This window comes from Carassius carassius, chromosome 24 (genome assembly GCF_963082965.1).
Source record: "Carassius carassius chromosome 24, fCarCar2.1, whole genome shotgun sequence".
Lineage (NCBI taxonomy): Eukaryota > Metazoa > Chordata > Actinopteri > Cypriniformes > Cyprinidae > Carassius > Carassius carassius.
The window spans coordinates 19,841,449-19,862,890 of NC_081778.1; the positions used below are offsets into that span (position 1 = coordinate 19,841,449).

The 21,442-nt window shown below is 38.9% G+C and overlaps 4 protein-coding genes across 7 annotated transcripts in view; 3 read left to right on the top strand and 1 right to left on the bottom strand.

Annotated features, from left to right (window-relative positions):
• LOC132103103 (protein FAM171A1-like) overlaps positions 1-8,051 on the top strand; it is a 37,187-nt gene extending 29,136 nt beyond the window's left edge. For both annotated transcript variants that reach the window (XM_059507930.1, XM_059507931.1), the window contains exons 4-8: positions 651-809; positions 1,226-1,402; positions 5,225-5,341; positions 5,675-5,789; positions 5,993-8,051. In XM_059507930.1, coding sequence (XP_059363913.1) covers positions 651-809; positions 1,226-1,402; positions 5,225-5,341; positions 5,675-5,789; positions 5,993-7,676 — 2,252 coding nt within the window. In that variant the 3' untranslated portion in view covers positions 7,677-8,051. The remainder of the gene's footprint in view (positions 1-650; positions 810-1,225; positions 1,403-5,224; positions 5,342-5,674; positions 5,790-5,992) is intronic.
• A 4,014-nt stretch (positions 8,052-12,065) lies between these two features.
• Positions 12,066-17,620, top strand: LOC132103104 (glycylpeptide N-tetradecanoyltransferase 2-like). The gene is made up of 12 exons (XM_059507932.1): positions 12,066-12,237; positions 13,014-13,131; positions 13,211-13,355; positions 13,542-13,660; positions 13,754-13,845; positions 13,969-14,085; positions 14,229-14,399; positions 14,525-14,633; positions 14,780-14,950; positions 15,057-15,224; positions 15,394-15,531; positions 15,955-17,620. The coding sequence occupies exons 1-12, from the start codon at positions 12,125-12,127 to the stop codon at positions 15,973-15,975; spliced, it is 1,482 nt and encodes a 493-aa protein (XP_059363915.1). The 5' UTR covers positions 12,066-12,124; the 3' UTR covers positions 15,976-17,620.
• On the bottom strand, positions 17,445-18,836 carry LOC132103105 (ribonuclease P protein subunit p38-like). 3 transcript variants are annotated; one of them, XM_059507933.1, is made up of 2 exons: positions 18,710-18,836; positions 17,445-18,580 (listed from the first exon to the last, which is right to left on the bottom strand). In XM_059507933.1, exon 2 carries the CDS (start codon positions 18,565-18,567, stop codon positions 17,737-17,739), a length of 831 nt encoding a protein of 276 aa, XP_059363916.1. In that variant the 5' UTR covers positions 18,568-18,580; positions 18,710-18,836; the 3' UTR covers positions 17,445-17,736. The 3 variants fall into 3 exon arrangements, with proteins under 3 accessions (XP_059363916.1, XP_059363917.1, XP_059363918.1); XM_059507934.1 differs by having other exon boundaries at positions 17,445-18,583; positions 18,710-18,827; XM_059507935.1 differs by having other exon boundaries at positions 17,445-18,583; positions 18,694-18,754.
• A 739-nt stretch (positions 18,837-19,575) lies between these two features.
• LOC132103653 (acyl-CoA-binding domain-containing protein 7-like) lies at positions 19,576-21,271 on the top strand. The gene is made up of 4 exons (XM_059508744.1): positions 19,576-19,727; positions 20,455-20,572; positions 20,670-20,732; positions 20,966-21,271. The coding sequence occupies exons 1-4, from the start codon at positions 19,716-19,718 to the stop codon at positions 21,037-21,039; spliced, it is 267 nt and encodes an 88-aa protein (XP_059364727.1). The 5' UTR covers positions 19,576-19,715; the 3' UTR covers positions 21,040-21,271.
• Positions 21,272-21,442: the final 171 nt, after the last annotated feature.

Sequence of the window (21,442 nt, forward strand, 5' to 3'; positions counted from 1 at the left end):
TGGTGGTCAATAACAGATAAATGGCCGGTAATACAATTCTACTGCATAGTATTAAACAAATGAAAAATGAAGCACTAAACTCTAAAATCAATTGTTTTAAATGCCACAAGTAAATTTTGTAATCATAGTATTTTATTGTACAGTATGAAATATGAATATTATGGATATTCATTTTGAGATTTGCTGACGATTACATTTAATGTTGTTACTAAATTGTTACTAAGTTATTGCAGTTTTTAAAATCAGCTTTGAGTGCTACATGGCAACATTTTACAGCATAAAAAAATTAAACCATAAACTATTTTACTGATCACAGCCTTTTTGAACTGTAGTGTATTGTGCACCCCTAGCACTGAGGGTCTTTATCTTAGTTTAGTGGAGTACTAAGGACCATGTGGGCTATAGTGTAGTCTCATGTCTATGGTATGTGAGATCTGCCACAATGGAAATATAATGACATCATCTCTCTCAAGAGACACACGCTGCAATACCAGCACTCCATCAGCTGCTGATCTTTCCGTTTGGAAGGAGAGGGAAAGAGATGAAAGAATGGAGCTGCATGGGTTATATCATAGATGGCAAATCATTAACCTTGTTAATTATCTTTTTTTGTTGTTGTTGTTGTGTAGGTGTATGGTTTACATCTGTAGGTTCAAAGCTGCAGCCATGGGTTCAGTTCCAGAGAAGAGCATTGAGTCTTCCTTCTAATGCAACCTACACCAACCTGACCGCCTTCTTAACTGTGAGCAGTTCAACACAAGACACACAGTACTTCCCCTACCTTCAGGGACTTCATCCCAATTACACAGGTAACACACAAGAGAGCTGAGGACTAGGGATGACATGACACATAATCTTAGTAGGCATTACTTTTAAAAATCAACAGCAGTGAATTTACATGATATGTAATGTTATGATGTTTTGTCTGTAAAATTAAGTGATTGTGAGATTGAGGTATTGAGGCAAATATTTAATTTGCATTAAAAGTGTTGTAATGAGAAAAAATGGGGAAAAATACTTTTTTATTGTAATCGTAAAGTTATTTTCACTCTAAATTGATCAATACTGCCTTCAAATTAACAGCTTTTTTAAGAGAAAGTTCTAGAAAGAAATTTTACCCCCCCCCCCCCCAAACTGTTTGACACTACTGTCTATAATATATTCTTTATTTGTCTTTTTTTCTCACCTTGTGTGTGCATACTCTGTTTATTTTTCCTTCTCATAGGCAGTGATCAGAAGTTCGAGTTGACTCCTGTAGCTGCTATAAGTGTCCATCTTTTGGGAAGCGATGGGGCGGAGCTTCATGTTAGCGAGCCAATCAGTGTGAGCATCCCTCTTCCTGCAAACAGTGGCTTGAAAGAGAATGATCACATCCCCGCCTGGAGATTTGACCCTAAACTGGGTGAGTTTATAACACACATTCATCTTATAGTAGATATTCAAGCATTCCTGTTTAGAGCATGTTAAGGTAAACACAAACACATGAACTGTTACTAACAAATCACATCTAAGGGGTTATGCAATGAATTTTTACGCCAAAGGTGCTGAAGGTTGTTCCTTCCCGAGGCGAGTTTACTGTGCGTTTCTATGTGAGGTTGTGATCTCTTCAAAGCCTTCAGATTTCCTGTCTTCCTGGTTTCTGAGGCCAATAAGTCCAAAGGTTCAAAGTTCAAACTGAGCTGGGTGGGAATGATGTCAACATGACTGTTTTTCAATCTTTCTGAAGGAATTTTGATGGGAAAATGTTCCTCAGGTCAAAAACTCAGAAACTGAATTTGGACCCATTGCCCAACTCTCTCACACATACAGATTCTGTTATAAAACATCCTGTTAAAGTTGCTGTTTTTGCTGTGATTTTTTTTGTGAGATTATACAGATTTATATGATGAAAGGGAAATTGTTAAGTATGCAAATACTCAATCAAATAATCCCAATAATGGACAAACAAAATAAATCTTTCAAATCAAATCCAAGTCACAAGGGGTTTTCACACTGTGGCTTTCATTTCTAATCCCAGACTTGAGATGAAATACACAGGATCTTGTGCCAGAGGTCATAAATGTATTGCTTCAAAAATGTTACATTAATGAACATCTGTGGATTTTCTTTATCAACCAAGTTCCTTTGCATTAGTTGTGGATGACAAGCGATGCTGTATTTCTCTTATACTTGATAACCTGGACTCGCTTTTCTGTTGTTTTGAAGGCTTGGTGTATCTGCTGGCTTGTTTTAGGCTTAAAGGGATACTCCACCTCAAAATGAAAATTTTGTCATTAATCACTTACCACCATGTCGTTCCAAACCCGTAAAAGCTTTGTTTGTCTTCGGAACACAGTTTAAGATATTTTGGATGAAAACCGGGAGGCTTGAGACTGTCCCATCGACTGCCAAGTAAGTTACACTGTCAAGGTCCAGAAAAGTATGAAAAGCATTGTCAGAATAATCCATCTGCCTTCAGTGGTTCAACCGTAATGTTATGGAGCAACGAGAATTAGTTTTTTTTTTCGCTTACAAAAAGTAACAACTATTCAACAATTCCTTTGTGAACAGTCTCCTCTGTGTCTCTCCATTTCACCGTATGCTGTGTATGTTCTTCTGTGTTAGCCGTGCCACATACACATGCTACGTGTAAAGTTGGGTATCGATTGGGTTTTATGCGATACCGGTGACATTTCGATATTTTTTAAATGGTACCGGTGCCTAAACGGTGCCTGAAAGATTTTCGAAAGATTCTGAACAATACCCAGCCCTACTAGCAACGCCAGTGTTTTCTTATATAAATTTCGGAGATCCAGGACAAATATTTCAATCGATCGCTCAGGCATTTAAGAGGCACAGAAATGAGACACCGAAATCTGCGTTCTTATTCGGTTCGGTGCATACCGGTTCCATAGGTATATGGCACCGGGTTTTGGTACCCAACCCTAGCTACGTGTATTTATGCTTTAATTTGAAAGAAGGACATACACCGAATTTATCATGAAAATAAACATTTAACCTGTACATGTCTGTGGCTTTAAAGCAGAGGTTTTCTGGTGGATCTGACTGGTGGTTCACTGACTGTTGACCGCTGGTGTAATTTATGATGCTAAATGATTATGATGATTTTTTAATGCTAAAAGTGAATTGAAGCCTCACAAGATAATGTGTAGTATGAAAATGTTTTATTTTATTTTGAGATTTGCTGAAAATTACATTTAGCAGTGCTATTAAATTATTAGGGATTAAGTGAGCATGAAATGATGGAAATGGTTCTCTAAATGTCAAAACTGGAAATTAGCATGCAGTGAATGAATATGTCTGAATCTATATCAGATTGCGAAGAGGGACAGTTGAGAGACAGAATGTAGGATGAAGTACTAAGAGAAAACCCTTTCAGAATTCATAACTTCAGGCCTCTTCTCTGGACTGCTCTGTTATCACTGTTGTCTCCTAGCAGCTGCTCATAAACAGAGCAGAGAATGAGGTTGAAAACAGTGACTGGCACTAACTGATTTTCTCTCTTAGGGCACAGAGATGTAAGCTGCTTTGTTGTCTGCAGTGATACGGGGATAAAGACTAGACTGTAAAGCCCCTTGTATCACGCTGCATTTAATTACACTGTTCCTCCCAGTTTTTTTTTAATAATTGGAGCACTACAATGAAAACTGGTCAGGCTCTGCAGCATAATAAACAAACAAAGTCACCTGGTTCCATATTTGTGTCTGTTCGCTTCTTTTAAATGCTCACATTTAAGGCATTATGCTCACTGTGTCTCTGAATCCAATGTAATAATTGTTTGTGTGAGTGTGTGCACGCCTAAATATACATATACACACACACTCGTACGTGTAAAATATGTAAAAATTGATCTATGTGCTGTAAAATTCATCATTCCCATCACAGGAATAAATTACATTATAAATGCGTTAAAACAGAAAACTGTTATACAGAATTGTAATAATATTTCAATATTATTGAATTATTCAACAATATTTCTGTTTTTACCGTATAAATAAATGCAGCCTTATTGAACAGAGACTCCATTCAAACATTAAAAATAATAATATCATTTTTAAACAATAGTGTATGCAAAATTAAATCTATAAATGTATGCAAATATAGTGATCTCCTACTCTATGCTGGATGTTTTGCGGTTAACTCAATGCAATGGATACTGAATCAAAGGTAGTTCATTAGTGTAAATACACTGTGAAATGTCAACTGGCAGACACCTTGTGTAATGTTGAGCACAAAGCAGTTCAAGCTAAACTTTCTTTGCTTGCCAGATATATATATATATATATATATATATTCCTGTGCCCAAACAATCACGTGTGGCTGGAGATAATTGTGTGTAAACAATGCTGAATCATTCTTTAGCCTCTCTTTTCTGTTTGCGCACATCTGCATTTTGCTCAGTACACTGTGAACTGTGTCACCAATGCAGTGTTTGCTTATCTGGTACAGATCAGATCAATAAAAGCTCTGGTGCTTATGGAGAAAAAGCAAAAATACTTGGAGCCTTGCACCAAGAAATTATGAATTCCCTCTCATTATGGTTTTCTACAGTAGACAAACATTATATTGTTCTTTCTTACCTAAATTAGTTATTCTTTTCTTTCTTCTGTCTTCATTATATAGTCCTCCATAATCCTTCCATCAACATACACTGCCACCAAGTGGCAACATATGACCCCATCCTCAAATGTGTACCAATTTACATATCCGCTTGGTAAATTCAACATGTGCATTTCTTTCACTGAGTGAATGCAGTTAAGACTCTTGGAAATATGGAAATACTTGAATTTGAATCATGGATGCATGATAACCCAGATTCAGATCCTGATAGAAGCACTTCCTGCGGTTTGTGTTGGCATAGCTTTAATCCCCATCGGATCTCATAAACAATTGGGAAAGCATCTATAGGTAGAATAATGCAGTAGAAAGTCTAATGAATGCACTCTACATAATCGATAGAGAAACCTCATAGGATGACAGTACGGTGTAAGTGTTTTGAGTGTTATCTGCACTGCCTGGTCACAACTCAAATCACTCACGACTCAAATCAGCTGCTGACCGCAGATGTCCTAAGGATTGAGGGTTATATTCCCTTTGTGATTAATTAAATGCCTGTATTTTGTTGTACTTTAGTTGTGATATGTAAAATATTTATTATAGAAATATAAAATGAAATATTTTACATTAAATATGTTTTATATGTGTATTTTGTGTGTCTATGCAGGGGCCTGGTTGAAGAGCAGTCTGGGATACGTCCAGAGAGAGGGGAAGCAGTTAACTCTTACATATATTGCCCCTCAGCTTGGCTATTGGGTTGCAGCCATGTCTCCCATAAACACAGGTAGCACTCATGCATTTATGGACATTTTTCTATTTTTCAATTTTGTTTAGATGACTCTGCATTCTTTGACCCTTTTATATGGCCATTAATGGAGAGAGGAGCCCAATGGGCAAACATACAAGTGCTTTGTGGCAGACTAATTTATTGAATTCTGTATTTGTTTGCACATTCGCTGTGCTATTTCATATCCACCAACTGAGAGAATAATGTCATTATGTGGGTGGATTTCAGTTTGGCATGAAAATAATGTTTAAATGTGGAGGACAGTGGAAATGTGAATAGGATGGATGGATTCCTCTATGCTGAACACCAAGTATGTATGTTTTGTTGTAGGTCCAGTGGTGGCGAAGGACATTAGCACTTATCACACAGTCTTCCTGCTGGCCATACTAGGAGGCATGGCACTGATACTGCTCCTCCTGCTCTGTCTGCTGCTCTACTATTGCAGGCGTGTCTTTTTTGTCCGAAGAAGCATAAAGTCTTTTAAAAACAGTGTGCATTTACTGCTAAAATGTAACATATAGTAACATATAGACAGATGCATCATCTGATGTCTTAAGAGAAATAAATTGCATATATATGCATGTGTGTTCAAGAGAAAAATTAAAGTTTTTCCCTAGTATTTATGAGAGCATGTTTCTGTGATTTCAGGAGGAAGTGTGCTCGCTTGCGCCCTGCCCACAGGAAGTTCACTCTATCCTCAGCTTTAGATGCCTCTAAACGAGACCAGGCTACTTCCATGTCACACCTGAACCTCATCAGTGAGACTCACCTAGACCACAATGGGGCAGAGCCAGACATGCACACGCCTATGCTCAAACCCACCCCCTACGATTCCTCCACCAATGAGCTTGCAGCTTCAAAGGGCGAGCTCCATAGCCGAGGACCTAATCACTACAAACACTCAGTGGAGAGATTTCCCCTCAGATCGGTTTGTTCAAACAATCCTTCCGAGGGTTATGATTCACCGGCGGGATGTACAGAGTACCGGCGGAGCTATACTTCTATCGTGACTTCATCCGTCCATCCCCTCCACATGTCCATCTCGTCCTCGTCCCCCCATCCATTGCTTCACACCACCTCTGCAGGACGACTCTCTTCTGAGAGTAAATCAGGCTTGCGTGATAACCATCTCTCTCCTGTTTCAGCCACATCCACAAGTCCTGCCGGATCCCCAGAGCGGGAGCAAGGAATCGAGCGGCGGCCAGCCGACTACATGCTGTCCCGCTCAGTAGACCATCTGGAGCGTCCTGCCCCGCTTCCCCGACCTGGAGCCCTGCTCTGCTGCACCTCCGAATTGCAAGTCAACCAAGGTGAAGAGATCTACCGCAAGGCTCGTCCCACCCTCGTCATCCCTGCCCACTACATGCGACTTCCAGGGATACACCCTCTGTCAGGCCAAGCGCTTCTTTTGCAGTCAGATGAACAGAGCGAATTGGAAACCATTCAGGCGGAACTCAGTGCATGCCATCAACCCCAAGGCCAAGTCCTGCAACCATGGGGCAAAGGAGAGCAGGAAGCGGGGACGCAAGGGACAGGGGACGACCGAGGTGGAAGAGTTGAGGAGTGGACGTTGCAGACGGCCGCTCTTTCTGCTGATCTCTCCATCCCAAACTCACTCAGTCAAACCAGCCTGGATGTGGTGCAGATGAACGGAGAAGATCAGCTTCTGGCCGAAAAGACTTTGATGGAGCTCAGGGGGGGGAAGCCGCTCCCCCATCCCAGAGCTTGGTTTGTGTCACTGGATGGCCGCTCAAATGCCCACATCCGCCATTCGTACATCGACTTGCAGAGGGCAGGATGCAACAGCAGTTGTGTCGGAAGCAACGACGCCAGTCTGGACTCTGGGGTTGATATGAGTGACATCACACCGGGCCGACGTTTTCGTAAAAAAGTCAGGGGTAAAACTGAAGTTGAGGCTCAGTCTGCAGTGCCTGTGGTCGGATATACACCACTAGTGATTGTAGAGGACTCAAATGCTAATGCAGAGCACAGCGGTAGCCCAACACCAGTCTGCAGCCCTGAAGAACACTCTCTAGGTGGGTTATTACAGGAAACAGAAAGGGAAGAGGAAGACGAAGGGACTTTGTCTCCCCCGTCGCCTCTACCTGAGCTTCCTTCACCGCCTCCTCTCCCTGAGCCTGTGGTTGAAATGGTGGAGGAGACGGGGACAGATAGTGATGTTTTCAGGACTGAGGAGACTCAAATGCACATGAACAGTAGCCGGCCAGATAACTTGGTTGTCCCTGATGATGGTGGTGGTGAAGACGAGAACAAGAAGAGTCCATGGCAAAAACGAGAGGAGCGACCACTACTGGCCTTTAACCTAAAATAGCACGTCTTTCAAAAGGATAGTTCTTCAAAAAAAATCAAATTCTGTTATCATTTACTCATCTCGTTCCATACCTATATGGCTTTCTTCTGTGGACACAATTGAAAATGTCTTTTTGTCCATACAGTCAAAAACAAGAATTGGATTCCATTGACTCTCATTGTATGGACCGAACAGTTGAGGCATTCTTCAAAATATTGTACATTCTCTTGGAGATTATAAAAGACGTCATACAAGTTTGGAATGCCATGTGGGTGAGTAAATGCTGACAGAAGAAGACTCATTTTTAGGTGAACTGTCCCTTTAAAGGGATAGTTCACCCAAAAAATGAAAATTTGATGTTTGTCTGCTTACCCCCAGGACATCCAAGATGTAGGTAACTTTGTTTCTCCAGTAGAACACAAACCAAGATTTTTAACTCAAACCGTTGCAGTCTATCACTCTTATAATGTAAGTGGATGGGAATCACGGCTAAAACATACAATAAAAAAAAAAACATGCAAAAACTAGGGCTGCAAAATTAATCATAATTAAATCGAAAAAGCAGTACATTGCGATTAGGCAGAAGCAGTGATTGTCATGCATATCTTTCAGTGAAGCACAGTTCTGTGATCAGCAGTAAATATCCATCCAAAGGCCAGGGGGTGCTCTCGCACTGACAATCCAAATATGCCCAGAAGAAATCCAGGAAAGGCTTATCGCTGCAGCTGAATAAACAGAAAATTTAACTGCTTTCATTGATTCAACCTGACTAATAAACACACGACTACGGCAATATATGGTTTATCTGAGTTCTTATTATAATTTTCATCATAATAAAGTATATCTGTAATGAAATGCTAATCGAAACAGCCTTTATCACTGCTTAGAATACAATGAAATATTGTGTGCCTTAATTATTCTGTTTAAGAAGCCACATCAACTCACACAAGGATTTATTTTAAACACTTGCCTGATGTTATGAAGTGAATTTGGAGTTAAAACGTTATTAAATGTGGTATTTTCACGTGCTCTCAGATTGAGCAGCATTTACTGTACAGAGCCGTAGTTCACTGAGAAGATGCGCAAACTGTCATTATCGCGAAAGATTGTCGTTCGATTTAGTTCGATTACAAACGCAATTTTGCATAGCTTGTCCGAGAACTGAAAATCACGTTTAAACCCTTATTAAACCGCATGATGATCGGTCTTTGCAAGAAGCTGAACAATATTTATATAGTTTTTTTTACCTCTGATTCACGGAATGTCCAAACTGTTAGAACTCTCCTGAGCGCGTCCTCCTATGTGTTTGCTCATCAGCAGGCACATGAGGCATCTTCTTCTTGCTTTATGGTGGATCGCAGACTTATAAGTGCATTACCGCCACCTATCTCTTAAATGGACCATTGACACTCCTCACACGCCTGCTTGAGAACACGCGTACAGGAGGACGTGCTCAGGAGAGTTCTAACAGTTCAGACATTTTGTGAATCAGAGGTAAAAAAACGATGTAAAGACTGTTCAGTTTCTTGCACAGACCGATCGGTTTGAGTCTTTACACATCAATGTATCGTCACAAGCCACAGGTTTTAATTTTGATTTTGTTTGTGTATGTTTTTGTTGTTTTATTGTATGTTTTAGCTATGATTCCCATCCACTTACCTTATAAAAGTGATAGATTGCAAAAAATCTTGGTTTGTATTCTACTGAAGAAACAAAGTCACCTAAATCTTGGATGCCCAATGGGTAAGCAGACAAACATCAAGCTTTCATTTTTGGGTGAACTATCCCTTTAAGTGCTTCCCTCATGGTCTCTAGCTGGACTGTTGAATGGAGTTGCCTTATGAGCGCAGATCTGTGCGTGGCTGTTTGCCTGTGGCAATGAAAGCCAAGAAAGCCATAGCACAAATGAATATTGGAGCAGCTCTGAAGTTTTCAAGAAAAAAAAAATGCCATTAAATACCAATCTAATGCACATCTGCTATGGCTTTGCTGACATACACTTTGAGCAAAGATATTGCAAGCCATTGTATTGAAGGTGAAAGGTTGTTTAAGCTTTATAAGATGCTGCTGTTTTTGAGCAATATGACATCTAGTGGCAACACGTGTACACTGCAACTATACCACTAAGTGTTTCCCAGCACTTATTTTTGAACATTTTATGGGATGACTAAAGGAATGTCTTCCTCATATTAATTGGTTATAAAACACATAAAACCACTATAATGGGATCAACAGTCTAAATCTCACCCGTTTTCAGTTTTATTGGTACAATGAATGCACCATTTGTTCTTGTTAATCAGTCATTTTGGTGTTGAGCACAGATTTTCAAATGTGCGTTTCTTCAACCTTAGGATTACAGTAAGACTTTTTCCAACATTAGTGGTCAGCTTCAAAAGCAGCAGACCCACCTGTTAAAGAAAAAAGACACTATGCATTGTTTTAAACTGAAGGATAATGTAGCTTTATATGCCTCATTTTTTTATTTTAACCATTGTATTTTATATGGTTGTTTTGTTATTATTTTGGTTTGAACTTGCCTTAGCCTGTGAGTGAAGTAAACCACATTGAGACGAGGACTGGATGCAGCCGCACTCACTCACATAAACAGCAACCAGCTTTTCTTTCCCAAACTGTTTTTTTTTTTTTTTGGTCTTAAGTGCCTTTCTAATGCTAATTTATATAAATTTTTAGATTTACTTTTCCTCTTCACTACTATCATTTTGTGTCATATTTTGATGTTTTTCACAATATATTGACTCCATGTGGCATTACACTCTCCTTTGATCTCATTGTATGTGTATGAGTGTTTTAATTGTTGTATCTGGATATACAGTGGGCTCCAAACATCTGACACCACACTGAAAATCTGGGATTTAGAATCTATTTGAACCCTTTTAAGATTTTGATGCTTGAAACAATAGTTTTTGAAACATATTTATGCAACTCAAGTTCTGTCATTGAAGCAAAAAGAGGACGTAGCATTTTTTTTTTCATTACCAAAAGTATTTGTCATAGAATAATAGCATCTTTTTTTTATTTTATTTTATTTTCATAAATATGTTTTTCAATCATGGTAGTCTCAGAATTTTGAAACCTCCTGTGTGTTCAGTGCATCTTATGAATCTGGTCTATTATTTTGCCTTGTTTGTATGTATGTACATATTCATTCACCCAGTTGTTTATGCTCGTATGTTGCTTGTTGTAGCTGTGTGTATGCGGTAGACCTACTATGCAGCGTGTGTATGTACTGATGTAGGACTGAAAGCGATGTATCATTATTTGAAAGCTGTTGAAAGTCTGACTTGTTGCCAGGGTAACCACTTTGTAAGAAACCTTGTCATTCAGCTCTTCAGAAATCTACTTTGAATGTCTGGACTGGTTGCTTGTATTATAATTCAGGCCTATTATCCAATAAAGCCAAAAAAAAAACACTGATCAAGACTAGTTATTTTTTAACATACCCAATGCAAATCATAAACACAAGAATTATCAGGATCAGATGTGATAGATCTCGGACTGACTATGCTGGATGGCATTAAAGATGGTATAAAAATTACTTAACTTAATATTTAAGTTTAGGAGGATATTTAGGAGGATATTTAAATGAAGTAAAAAGCATTGAAGGATTATAGAGTGATTAGAGGTAAGGATGTTTATAACCAAGCTCAACATATACTAATAGATACTCAATTTATTCTACACTTTTAGGGCTATGAATCAAGGTTTGACAGATATCTTACACTAATCAAAGACCATGAGAAGAGTTTAACATTACACAGTACAGAATTAGCTAATTGGAATATGTCTGTTCTCCCTTTATCATCTGGGAAACTTTGAAAAGCTTCCAAGCAAAAACCAACTGGTTATGGAGCAGCTTCTACCCACAAGCTGTTAAACAACGCAGTCAATGCACTTCTCATATCAAAACATCTGCTACTATTTATATTTTACCATCGCTACTGCTGAGTTAACTACCATATTTCTTTCCTTATTTACAGCACACAGTTTTCAAATTGTGTATTTTATTACTATATATTTTGATTACAAATTGTGGTTTTACTTAGCTATTGTATTTATTTATTTATTTTGTAGAAAAATACAATAGGCTACATTGTGAACAAATACATATTGCTGTAATTGTGATATTACACATTGTGTCAAAGTTTACTTTGGGTTAGGGTAAACCAGACTACATCTTAAGCAACATTATTATCATATAATTTTACAATTAAACAATGCAATGTTAATAAAACATTTTTTTATAATAATAAAGTTTTTAATACAATCGAGCAAATATTTGCATTTAATATATATCAATCGAGGAAATATGTGCATTATACATTTTCACGTTGGACTGTGTCTCCATTTACAGTCTCGAGGGCCATTAGGGGCAATAATCGGTAGACGGTGCTGTTTTCCGTGGTTTTCATTGAGTGGTTTTGTCGTGAGGATTTGCAGCAGATTCATTCATGATGGCGGAGGACAGCGAGTCCGCGGCCAGCCAGCAGAGCCTGGAGCTGGACGACCAGGACACCTGCGGCATCGACGGAGACAACGAGGAGGAAAACGAGCACATGCAGGGGTGAGCAGGCGCGAAAGAGCTGCTGTTTGCGCGAGGATTAACCGCGACATCCCGTCGCCGTTTGACTGCTCCAGAGATGTAAACAAGCGGTTAGCTTAGCAACCAGGTAACCAGGAGGAGAATTCGTGTATTTTAAACGAGTCGGCTAATGTAATAACTAGTTATTGGGTTGATGGCTATATAGCGGATTTTAAAAGAGCCTAAATAAGTATCGATATTTACTTTATATAGCGTTAGAATCGTAGTTAGCTGTACCTAGCTAGACATTAATGTTCAAGGATTTAAATGAACTCAGCAGTCAGACAAGTCCTCCAGGCTCTTCTGTACTATATTTCAGAACATATTTATTAGTCGGCTTGGTTTTACAGTTGTTGTTCATATTTACATGATTACCTGGTTTAATTCGTTTGTCTTCATCTCTGAACAATACAAACACGTTTGATCCTCTTCATGAGCCGAGCGCGCGAGCAGCATTGCAGTCGAGCATCTTTGTCAGCTCGAGGACAGAGGACAATGATTGTCTGTTGTTGTCAGGCAGACTTACATCCCTCAGGAAACCCCATAAATTTGACCTGCTTCCATGCAGAGATTGACACTTGTTTTAATGGTATTTATTTCCTCTGGCAGTCACCCTCCAGGCTATTGTTATAACGTTAGCTGTAATCTACTGACACTTTCACCTGTCACGTTTGTCACTGAATCACATGAACAGGTCTGTGCTTTGACAGTAAGGTAACTTATATCTGGTATTTGAACGGTGTTGTGGTTTTGTTAAGGAGTCCTGGGGGTGATCTTGGTGCAAAGAAAAAAAAGAAGAAACAAAAGAGAAAGAAGGAGAAACCAAGCTCAGGAGGAGCCAAGTCTGACTCTGCCTCTGATTCTCAGGAGATAAAGGTTTATGCTTTGAGTGGTGTTATAAAACAGGTTTTGGTAAAAAGAGAAAGAGGCTAATTTCCCTCTGTTCCTGTCCCAGAACCCTGCCATTCCAATGCAGAAACTGCAGGACATTCAGAGAGCCATGGAGCTCCTGTCCACCTGTCAAGGTCCAGCCAAAAACATAGACGAGGCCACTAAGCACAAGTACCAGTTCTGGGACACTCAACCTGTGCCCAAACTCAGTAAGTCATACGTAAACTCAGCGTTTGATTGCAATATGACAAATGTATGCAACTTGGCACATCCTTGGCAAATCAGTAAGAATCTTACAATGATCCTTTGATCCAGTGTTGTATTCTTCAGAAAACACAATGTCAGCATCATGAATGAAAGCACAAGCATACAGAGCTTCCTCTGTTTCTTTGCAGATGAGGTGGTGACATGTCATGGGCCAATAGAGCCGGATAAAGAAAATATCAGACAAGAGCCATATTCCCTCCCACAGGGCTTTATGTGGGACACACTGGACCTCAGCAATGCTGAAGTGGTATGTGCAGTGGTATGTGCATCTGTGACAAAATGTCTGTACTGTGTTTGCTATTCATTGAAATACAAATATATATATTTTTTTCTTTTGTAGCTTAAGGAGTTATATACTTTGCTGAATGAAAATTATGTTGAGGATGATGACAACATGTTTAGATTTGACTATTCTCCTAACTTTCTGAAATGGTAAGTGAGTGATTGATGGTTTGCATTATATTTTGCCCATCTAAGATGATATCTGTAATGTAGTCCATTGCACCGCCTGCAGGATAAGATGTGACAGTTTATTTTGCCGTCTTTCACTGTTAGGGCACTACGTCCCCCGGGTTGGCTGTCCCAGTGGCACTGTGGTGTCAGGGTCTCGTCCAATAAGAAGCTGGTTGGGTTCATCAGTGCCATTCCTGCTGATATCCATATCTATGACACGTGAGTATGAGGCCACATCGCGTCAATTCCTGCACCGGAGGCCTGAAACTCTTGAGCTGTTTTTACCAATTCTGTTTGCACATTTTGAGAATAGTTAATTGTTCCAGTCCTTACTGAAGCACTAATTCTCTTTCCATCCAAAGGTTGAAGAGGATGGTGGAGATTAACTTCCTGTGCGTGCATAAAAAATTGCGCTCAAAGCGTGTCGCTCCTGTACTAATCCGAGAGATCACACGGCGGGTCAATTTAGAGGGAATTTTCCAGGCTGTATACACTGCTGGTGTAGTGCTGCCCAAACCCGTTTCTACATGCAGGTACTAAATCTAACACGATTGCTGCAACACTAAATCATCACTTTGTTAATTACTCTCGTGTGGGTTATTAGATGCTAATTTGAAGCTTTTTGGTGAGATTGAACCTGTTATCTGTATCTTTACAGATACTGGCATCGCTCTCTAAATCCCAGGAAGCTTGTGGAGGTTAAGTTTTCCCATCTCAGCAGAAATATGACACTACAACGCACAATGAAGCTCTACAGATTACCTGATGTAAGCCTTTCTGTCACTTCAAAAATAAATATTCCTCAAAAACAAATTAATGTTATTTTGTTCCAAACCCATATGCTTTTTTATCTTTTTGGTTCCTTTTAAATTTTATTCTGTGTTTTATTCTTTTGTTCTCCATTTTTCATTAGAGCACTCGTACTCCTGGTTTGAGGCCGATGGGAGATGGGGATGTGAAGCAGGTGACAGCATTGCTGCAGAAACACCTGAACAAGTTCCACCTGCGGCCTGTTATGGGGGAAGAGGAGGTGAAGCACTGGTTCCTACCGCAGGAGAACATCATTGACACTTATGTAGTCGAGGTACGCATAGCGACATGCATCTACAAACATGCTGATCTTTTTTTTTTTTTTTTTTTTATCAAGATTATCTTCATATTCTTATTCACTTATTGTGCTTCCTTGAAAGGGTTCTGGCGGGATGCTAACGGACTTCATCAGTTTCTACACCCTGCCATCCACAGTGATGCATCATCCACTGCACAAAAATCTGAAGGCTGCTTATTCCTTTTACAATGTCCACACAGAGACGCCGCTCATAGACCTGATGAATGATGCTCTCATTCTAGCCAAACAGGTATAACGGTACAGAGCACATCACATACACAAATTAGCTTTTTAAACCAAGCCTATTACTAATAATTTGTTGACTAATGGCTAATTTCTAATGATTTATTATGGTCTTCATGTATTGTAATTCATATTCCCTCTTTTCCCTTTTTTGGGGGGATGTTTCGGGAAATCAGAAAGGTTTTGATGTTTTCAATGCGCTGGATCTAATGGACAATAAGACTTTCTTGGAAAAGCTCAAGTTTGGGATTGGGGATGGTAACCTGCAGTATTATCTGTTCAACTGGAAATGCCCTCCTATGGACCCAGAGAAAGTAAGATTCCATTTATTTATTTTTTATCTCCCAGATTTGATGCAAGTTACCCTCTTCCCACAAAAGCAAAACTATGTGTGTGTGTATATGTTTTTTGGTTGTCACGATTGTTTACTTTATTAAATCATTTAAAGCATAGTTTAAAGCATCAATGGGCTTCGATAGTTAAATGCTTGTTAAAGAAACATTCACATGGTGTAAAGCAGGGGTCTCCAAACTCTGTGCTGGAGGGCCGGTGTCCTGCGAGTTTAGCTCCAATGTACCTCAACACGTCTGCCTGGAAGTTTCTAGTATGACTAGTAAGAGCTTGATTAGCTGGTTCAGGTGTTTAATTAGGGTTGGATGTTGAAAACATGATGATAATCAGTCATCACCAGTTAAAATATTAAAGTGTGTTTTAATTCACATCTCCATTCTCCCCAGGTTGGCCTTGTTTTACAGTAACTAGCTGCTTCATGCTGACTGACTGGGAGGTCCATCTCAAATTCTCTGACTTGGATGTAGTCAATTTAAAGAGGAAAAACTGACATCCATTCAAACTGAATGAGTTATGTTGTGCAGCTCTCTTAGGTCTTGTTCCAGTTATCGACGGGTCTCCCCTCCTTTCTCTTTGTCTTTGACTCTCTCCGAGAATGTGAGAAACATTTATCAAGGTCAAACACATCCACAAGCTGTATACACACCAACGCATACACGCAGTGCTGTTTATTTTCCTTTAATATGCACTCTGTATTCTCTCACAGAACGTTTAATGTTTAATCCCATTGTTTTTGTCTTTTTGTTCTGTATTATGAAGGAGTGTTGATACATTTGTGTGAATTATCAAGCTGTACATTTAATGCCAGTTATTTATTACGTGTTGTGAGGTTTACAACGGAACATGAATGGTGGGTCGAAATCCTAAGTCTTTTCTATGGAGCTGCCTTTAAAGTCATATATACCGTGTGGAGTTCCTGCTGTCTGTGCGAGGGGATGGAGGGGGAGAGTAAATGGTTAAATGTGTGGAAGAATGTAATGCATTTTGAAGCACAACATCAACTTGTTTTTAAAAGGGCCAGATTGCTCTGAGGTGCATTTTTAAGAATAATATGTGTTAGGTTGTGTGTGTCCAAAAGAAACATTTAGAATTTTGAATGTAAATTCATTTACTTTGTTTCATGAAGACATGATTGTCACACCTTAAGTAGCTTATTTTCCCCACCTGTTTGTTCTTTACCATTTAGTGTTTTTAAATTATTATAATTTTAGTGAAGCAATTCTGATATTTAGAATTGTATTTAAGTTACATGTTTCATTTTATTCTTGATTTTCTTTTTTCTTTCAGTATTCTTAGCAGTCAAACTATAAGCTCTTTCAAGCGGTGCATTTGCGATCAGGCCCTGGTAATTTTGCTATACTTAAGCACAAGGAGAGTTAAACAATCGTCTGCATTGTCAGTTTGATATATGCATTTCTCCTAATGCTTTTTGTGATGCGGTCAGGAAAGCTTGCTCACTGTTCAGTTACAATCACTGGTGAGGCATAATTAAATGTGAACAACGTTATTATAGCAGAAGCTGATTTTGTGTTAATACAGCTTATCTTGTCATGGTTTGCTTTAATGTATCTGAATCTACTATATGCTTTTAAATAAGCGCACGTCCAGACATGCTTAAAAAGAAAGGTACTCCTCTCAAAGTTCCACATTTCAACCGGTGGTTTCATTCAATAACGTCCAGGGCACTTTTGCGAATGTCAGTTTGCGTATGTTTTTCCTAAGGCTTGCTGTATGAAATGAGCATGAAACTTTTTTTTTTTTTCAATCTGTATGGTTTAAGAACTAATGGGTTATGGTTAGAACACCCGAAGTACTTGCCTTATTTCAGAGAGGTTGTTTTTTTTTATGTCAAATTGTGTAGTTTTAAATGATCAGCTTTCTCAAGACAGTATTTTTATTGAAGTCCATTGCAGGTTGGAACTGATGGGAAAAAGTACCAGCACCATGTCAAACATGACAGTCCACCCAAATATCTGATTGTCAAAAATATACATCAAGGTATACCAGCATGGATATTTGACTGAATAAAAGCATCCAAAATACAAAACATAATTCATCTCGGTCTTTTTCCTCTTCATGCCAATCACATTAACCTGAGAAAATATAAATATACTAATCCACATCCGTCCTAACGCACTATATAGTAACCTGCATTCATAGAGCACAGGTTAAACACTTGATAAGAACTTTTGCTTTCCTTTCTTTTTGGGTTTTTTGATTTTCGTAGGATTCGGGATGATTTTCTTCACTTTCAGAGGCTGGAGGATTATAGGCGAAGCGTCAGTTGCTTCATCCAACAATTCTTCTAGTTTCCTCTTCTGCCCCTTTAACGTGTCGGACAGCTTTTCCTTGTCTTTCGCTGATGAATCCGTCGGAATCCAAGCCACTTTGAGCGGCGGAACCACGCGTGTGATCTCACGGACCACATCCTCGAACACCTCGGCTCCGCGTTTGAATCCCAGCGCCAGGACGCACTTGAGACCCAGCAGCCCCGCGACACTCTCACTCAGACTGGGCACCTGACAGGCGGGCACCGACCTCGTTTTACTCAGCGGGATTAAATGGCACGTCATGTGTGCTGGCCTTACCGAGTTACACACGAGCACCAAACTCAGTTCATTCCTCTCCAGGCCTCTGGTGACCTCGTTGATGCCGACGGCCAGCTGTTTCCTCACGGCTGGGTTGGTCCAGCGCGGCTCGGTGGGCTTAGAAGGGCTCTGTACACTCTCTGCCGCTTCAGGAGCTAGTTTTTGGTCCTCAGTGGGTTTTGATACCTTTTTTCGTGACCTCCTTCTGCTTCCCCACTCGCGAAACCTACTGACACGTTGTTTCTGAAGCCCTACAGCAGATAGTTTGACTTTAAGTGTGTTCAGAATGAAATGTTTGTGTTCTCTTTCCACTGGACTCCATTTAATGCTGTACGGGCTATTCAGTGAAGTTTTCACTGGTATAGGCTTCTTCTTTTCTTTCTTCGTTGGTCCTTTCGCTGGGGTAGACATTCTTTCTGGAAACCTGCTTTTAAGCAAAATTTAGCATTAATGATTATAATAACCTCAATTAGGCATGCAACATTGCATTAAAACAATTTTATATAGTTTTTTCTGTGAACCAATGCGTATAATTACCAGCAGTTATACAAACCTAATAAAATAATCTGAAATCACTCGTTATAAAGGGTTTAACTTCCAAATCGTGAGCACATTCCTGCGTGCGCAGCCATGTTGTTTTTGAAGGTCTTTTTCTGTGGTCATACAATCAATCGTTCAAGGTTCTTAAAATACACACTGCCATCTAGTGACTCACTCACCCCAGAGCTGTTCAACTTAGTTAGAAACAGTTAGAAACTAGTTACGTAAACCGTGCTTTTTGTCTCTTGACAACCACTATATATATATATATATATATATATATATATATATATATAATATATATATATATATATATATATATATATATGATGACTAAATAAATATAAATGCATAAAAATAATTCCTCTATTATAGATCAGTGGTCCAGAGACTGCTGTTTATTTTAAGACTTCTTTAGCGATGTGATTTTATTTTCCAGCATTATCGTTTTGTTTTTCTTTGTTTTTCCGAATATTGAAGAGCACTTGTATTATTATTTTTACATTCATTGTTTGGTCTACTGGAAAATGATATATATATATATATACGTAAAGACAAAAAAAGAAAGAAAGAATATATTATAAGATACCTTAATAAGCACATCTAATTTTCGGTATTAAAAAGCTGCTTTGTTTGATTTGTTTATGTTTATATTATATAAGTAGAAAATAGAAATATGTCTACCAATTGTCTGTGGGTGAAGTCTAAAAAAATCTAATAAATGATTTAAAAAAATAATGTAAATTAACAATTTTCCCATTTATATGCTTTTTGTGTAAACACTGGATCTCGTGTTACGTAAAACTGCATGTGAACGCTAAAGGCGCAGTGCTGGAATTAATTGTTTTCACCGTAGAAATGGAATCAGCTGAAGTTCAATGGGGTTCACCCTCGGACGCTCTATCAGCCAATCAGCGCTCAGCTCCCCAGCAGCGCACTGGAACTCCGCGCGGTGTCCGCAGTGCAGCTACGCTACGTTCTAGCTGACGCGCCCAGCCGCACTGTACTCGCCTAAGAAAATGACTTTGAAGGTAAGTTATTTAACTGCAATACTCTCTTTTAATTTCACATTCCTTGCTTTTGTTGAGATACAGCTAATGCATAAATAACAAACCATTTGGATATTCCTTAAAGTCCAAAACTGATTATAAATTGGAAGAATTTTAAATATTACAAGCTCAGTATTATTATAATACTGCATTATATTTTGACGTATACGCAAACGCTAATTTTATTCTCTGTGTGCTCAGGAGCATATTACGCATCCAGAGTCAGCTTCTGGATGGGCGCTCGTGAATGTATTAGCCTTCGTAATTTTGTTTTTCACTCTTGCTTTAGCAAAAAGTTGCGCGATGTATATAGGCTACCCAAAAATAGTTAATTTCGTATGGAAGTCTTGTAGTTGATAAGTCAGGCTTGAAAAAGCACGTTTCTCAATGCAACTCCTGTAGGTTTATATGGATACAAAGAAGGGCATTCACGTTGGCACGCCAAACTGTTAGTAAACTGATACTAGACTAACTGATAGGCCAACTAAACCGTCTGCGTACAGTCTAGGAGTAAAGCATGATAGTTATTAAGAATGTGCTTTTTGTGGGGCAAAATGGTCAGGGGCGTAGGCAGCGAACTGGCCTGACGAGCACAGGTCCGCTCTGATGAATATAATTTTATTCTATTTCTTTTGCTGGAAGTGTAGAGCTTGATTATATTATTATAGGATCACAGGAAAAAAGTAAGTCATGATGTCTATGGCTATAGGCTGAATTTGAGCGATATGCAAATGATGTAAAGAAAGTGAAGACCACACCTGCAGACCAAGAGCTGCTGGATTTGTATGGCCTCTACAAGCAAGCTATCGTTGGGGACATTGATATTGGTAATTGTTAAAGGCCGATATAAACTTTTTTAGTAAACTATATGAGTTTGACGCGTAAATATAATAGTTCTAAGTCTGTATGTTCTGTTTTGTGCAGACAAACCTGGAATCACAGAGTTGAAAGGGAAAGCCAAATGGGAGGCATGGAATTCAAGAAAAGGCAAGAAGACGAATAAAAACTTATATCCTGCTTTATTCCTTTTACATATAAATTATTTTCAAGCAGTTAAAATGTATGACATATGCTTGCTCAGTAACCACACACTGCACTTGTTTGTATTTGTTATGTAAACTGTATTCAGATTTATACTACAGTTATTATACGAACCCATTCCGTCAAATGTTTCTGATGACAGACTTGATTCATATAGTCCTGACTATTTTCTCCGACAGGTATGTCAAATGAAGATGCCATGAATGCCTACATTTCACTGGCCAAGGAAGCCATTGAGAAGTATGGAATGTGATGGGGGGAACATCTCCCTAGTTTTAAGCAGATATTAAAGTTTCATTATGAAAAAGCTGCGAGATTAGTTTGTTCTTCTTCTTCTTTTTATGTGATATAGATTAACAGATTAAAAGATAATTAACTTGGCTTCATAGAGATGCCACCTGATTCTGTCTCATTACAAATCAGATGAGACCTAAAGATGTATGCATAATTTTGTAATTAAATAAAACTGTCCAGTATCATGGTAAGGTTCTCCTGTTTATTTTATATATCCTAACACAATATTAAATTCTGCAGGGCGTTTTCATGTAGGCTATTGCTTCATTAGTATTAGCTGAGTCCTCAGACTTAAGGACCAGTAATTGTGCCCTTACACACAAAGAGCTCCTTTGTCCTGTGCTCACTGAAGCGTAGTCATC